This window comes from Parasteatoda tepidariorum, unplaced genomic scaffold (genome assembly GCF_043381705.1).
Source record: "Parasteatoda tepidariorum isolate YZ-2023 unplaced genomic scaffold, CAS_Ptep_4.0 HiC_scaffold_6126, whole genome shotgun sequence".
Taxonomy (NCBI): domain Eukaryota; kingdom Metazoa; phylum Arthropoda; class Arachnida; order Araneae; family Theridiidae; genus Parasteatoda; species Parasteatoda tepidariorum.
In genome coordinates, this window is record NW_027261851.1 from 1 (window position 1) to 4,011 (window position 4,011).

The window sequence follows — 4,011 nt, forward strand, 5'->3', positions numbered from 1 at the left end:
ACGCCTTGGCTGCTCTTGTTTAAGGTACTAAGAAAAATTTAAATTTTATTCTCTTATTATTTCATTACTATCTTAATAAAAAATATCTTTGGTATCAAAATACTTGATTGAAGGTAACTTTTTAATACTAGAGTCTGTTCATCTTTACTTTTTTGATATGAACTGTTAAAACTTCAGCATAAAGTATGTTTGTGATAAACTATGATTTTAATGTTAATTTTGTTTATTTGTGAATTAATTTTTTTTACTGTCTTTACTGTTGTATGCAATTCTCTCTGTTCTAACATCTCATTTTAAACATGTCTTTGTTTTCATGAGATAAAAAGGAAGTAAAGTGATGTTCTTAGCACAATTTTTCCATATTAGTAGTACAAAAGTAATCAATGTTTCACCAAGATTGTTTTCCAAACCATGATTTTTTATTAATGCATCAAAACTGTATTATAGTGAAATTTTAAAGCTAAAATTCTCTCTGCACTAATGTCTAATTTTAAATTTGTCATTGTTTATATAAGATACAAAGGAAGTGTTAGTGATGTACTTAACACAATTTTTCGATAATAGTGATACGATAGTAATCATTGTTTCACCATATTGTGAGTTTTTACTAATACATTAAAACTGTATTACAGGGAAATTTTATAGCTTAAATTCTTTCTGCGCTAACATCTCATTTTAAATTTTTCATTGTTTTAATAAGAATAAAAATAAGTGTTAGTGATGTTCTTAACACAGTATTCCATAGTAGTGGTACAAAAGTAATCATTGTTTCACCAAGATTGTTCACCATACTATGATTTTTTTACTAATGCATTACAGTGAAATTTTATAGCTTAAATTCTTTCTGCATTAATGTCTCATTTTAAATTTGTCATTGTTTTTATAAGATGAAAAGGAAATATAATGGTGTTCATAGCACAATTTTTCTATAGTTGTACTACAAAAGTATTCATTCTTTCACCAAGATTGTTCACGATATTATGAATTTTATTAACTCATTAAATTAATAACTATTTTTGTACGACAAAAATGAAGTGTCCAAGATGTTTTTAGCAAAATTTTTTGTGTATGTCGTTAATAATTTTTCACGGTGGGCAGTACAGTAACCACTAGACCAGTGGTTAGCTTATATTGAATGTTTCCAACTTAATAATGATTTACATTTTGAGATTTCATATTGTGTTTTCGTTTACCGTATTTTTTTAATATTATAGTTTTAATTTTCCTTTCAGGCATACTGTAATGAGTGCAGGTGAATTTTTGACAGTGGATATGTGGGATATACTCTGTTTGCATTTGAAGCGAGCTTGCAAGGTCAGCCTACACAGTGTTAAGCAACTGATGGTTTGTTTTCATGTTGATTCAGATAATTTTTACGGTGATGTCGGGGAAGTGAAAGTGGCTGCTCGAAAAGATTGTAGTTTGCAAGAATGTGAACGACTGAGACAACTGTCACACCAGGTATAGTTTTCTCAGTTGTTCCTTACAATTAGAAAAGTTACAAAAATATTGTTTTCAAAAGTTTTTTATATTTCAAATATTATTTTCTTTTAAATTCTAAAGTTTACATTCTAAATGAGTTTGTTAGGACTGGGTGAGAAATCGATGCATCGGAAAATATCGATTCTATGCAATCATCGCAGATCTGCTGTTTGGAACGGCAATTTTTTGAAGCATATGAAATTGTGATTAACTGCGATGTATACGATATTTCCTGATGTATCGTTGACATCGATATCTACGCCCGTGATCTTGAGAAGTGTTAGCGATAGTATCTCAATGTCTTCTAGCTCGCACGTAAAGCATTTTCCTCCGTAAGTGTGCAGTGATAGCTGCGGCGATACTCGTCATCTTTCCCGATCTTTTTTTTTTATCGTGACTCATCATTTTGCTGACATGATGAATCCGAATGTGACTGAGAATCGAAGTGTTTGTGAATCTCTTAGTTATGGAAGGGTTTTCTTTTAATTATGTGTTTGCAAATCCTGTTGATTTTTTTTTTACAATCACTCCTGCCGTTTAATGATTTTTAACTGCTATTTTGTAGATATCCACGTCTTTAAATATTGAGAAATGATTAGAAACATCGCGATGCATCAATATATTGCAATGTTAGTGTGACGATACATCGCTATGCTAAAATCTTAACATCTCCCAGTCCTAGTGTTTGTAATGTATTATATTATTTGTTTTTTTTTTAAAAAAGCTTACATACTCATATTCACTCTCTGTGTGGGTGATGGCTAAATTTGAACTCAATGGCTTTTAGTTTTGTCACTATTCTTCTTGCTGAAGCCAAAAATTATCAAAAATTTTAAAAATGCATTTTAAAGATAAAATTATTAACAGCTTTTTTAGTATATTTTAAAATAACTAAATAATTTTATTAATTTAAGTAATTCACATACTAATTTTTATATAATAATATTCATACTCCCTATTAGTTTTCTTAATAATTTATTCATCAAAATTAATAAATTTGATTTCTGTTTAAGTTTGTTTTAAGATGCAAAAGATTGTGCAATCATGTTGTTTATGCTTTATTTGTATTGCATTTATTCAAATTTTGAATGCTTAAGAAAAAAATTTATTTCTATGTGTTTAGAAATCTTTTTAATAAGGTGTTTCAATCATTAATTTTAATATGACATCAGCAGAGTTTATATTCTTACATAATAATTAAATTCAAATGGCCTACTGCTTAAGTGGAATCCTTTGAAATTAAAGTTTATTAAAAATTTGTGTTAAATTACAAAGTTTTTTTTTCTGAATATTTGCAAAAGAATTTTTTTTAAAAATCAGTTTAGTATTGTTTTTTTGATGATTGTAACTAAAAAGATAAAAAATCATCATCATGCATTCCCTAGAAATTTAATAAAAAGTTTCCATTTAAAACAAAGTAGCTAGAAATGTATGAAATTTTTTGCAACAAAATTTGCCTTTATTGTACTTAAGTAATTCAAATTATATTATATTTTTTTAAATTTAACATTTGTATTTTTTAAAAATAGTTTGTTATATGTATACTGTTTCAAAAAATGTCTTGATTTTTTTTTCTTGGCCAACTATGAGGTTTGTTCTTGCAATGAATATAAAATTCAAACAATATATCTTGTAAGGTTGTGTTGAATAATTGTTTTATTTTTTATTCATGATATGAAGTGTAATTTATAATCAATAGATGCAACCAGACACAATTAGAGTTATCAAATTAAACCGAATACGATATCCTGGGCTCTAATTTGTGTCTCACAAAGATACATTAACCCTCAGTAAGCCAGATGAAATTAAAAACTGGAAATACCTCCACTCAGATGGTTTATTGACATTGAAAAGTGATTTTAAGTCATTGAAAGTAACTAAGTGTAAAAAAAACAAGCATCTAACATAATCTGTTGGAAGAAATTCATTGAGGTTTCTCTTGGTTGCTGTGGGCTATAGTGGAAAGAAGAAGGTAAAAATAAAATATATTTAAAAATTTTATTATTAGCTTTTTCTTGTTTACTATCTAATATCTTATATATTTGCTATTTTATTTACATCTATATTTATTATAGATAAATTTAGAAGAATCTGAGGTGTTTTCTGCTTTTTTCAGGTGTTTCTTCTTGAGTGTCAACAGAGTAGTGTAATTGTGAAACCCCACTGTGCTGCAGATGATGATCGGTCTTATACCTTTTTACTTTTTCCTCCTGGTTACACTCAAAATGATCCTGACTCTGCTGTGATAAGGTATATCAGCTCATGTTGTGAAAAAATTGAGAATACCTTTTTTTTTTCTCTACAATAAAATTTTCCAGGAACGAAAAACATATAATTCCTTAAATATTGATGGTGAAGAGAACTGGTTGATTAGACAATTGTTAACACGAAATCGCCCCTACAGTTTACTCACAAATATTTAGAAACTAATGTGTTGTATTGAGACCGGGAGAGCCTGGTTGGCAGGACGCAGGATTCACGCTCGTGAAAATGGGAGTTGGAATCCAGCCTGCCAAAGACTCCTTGTGT

The 4,011-nt window shown here is 28.5% G+C and overlaps 1 protein-coding gene across 1 annotated transcript; it reads left to right on the forward strand.

Moving 5' to 3' along the window:
- Positions 1 to 6: 6 nt before the first annotated feature.
- On the forward strand, positions 7 to 3,732 carry LOC122273626 (brefeldin A-inhibited guanine nucleotide-exchange protein 3-like; the record flags this gene model as incomplete). The annotated part of the gene is given in 3 exon segments (XM_043057657.2): positions 7 to 24; positions 1,233 to 1,461; positions 3,599 to 3,732. Coding segments are annotated over 2 exon segments (353 nt in total), but the record flags the coding sequence as incomplete, so codon positions are not given.
- Between the last annotated feature and the right edge of the window lie 279 nt (positions 3,733 to 4,011).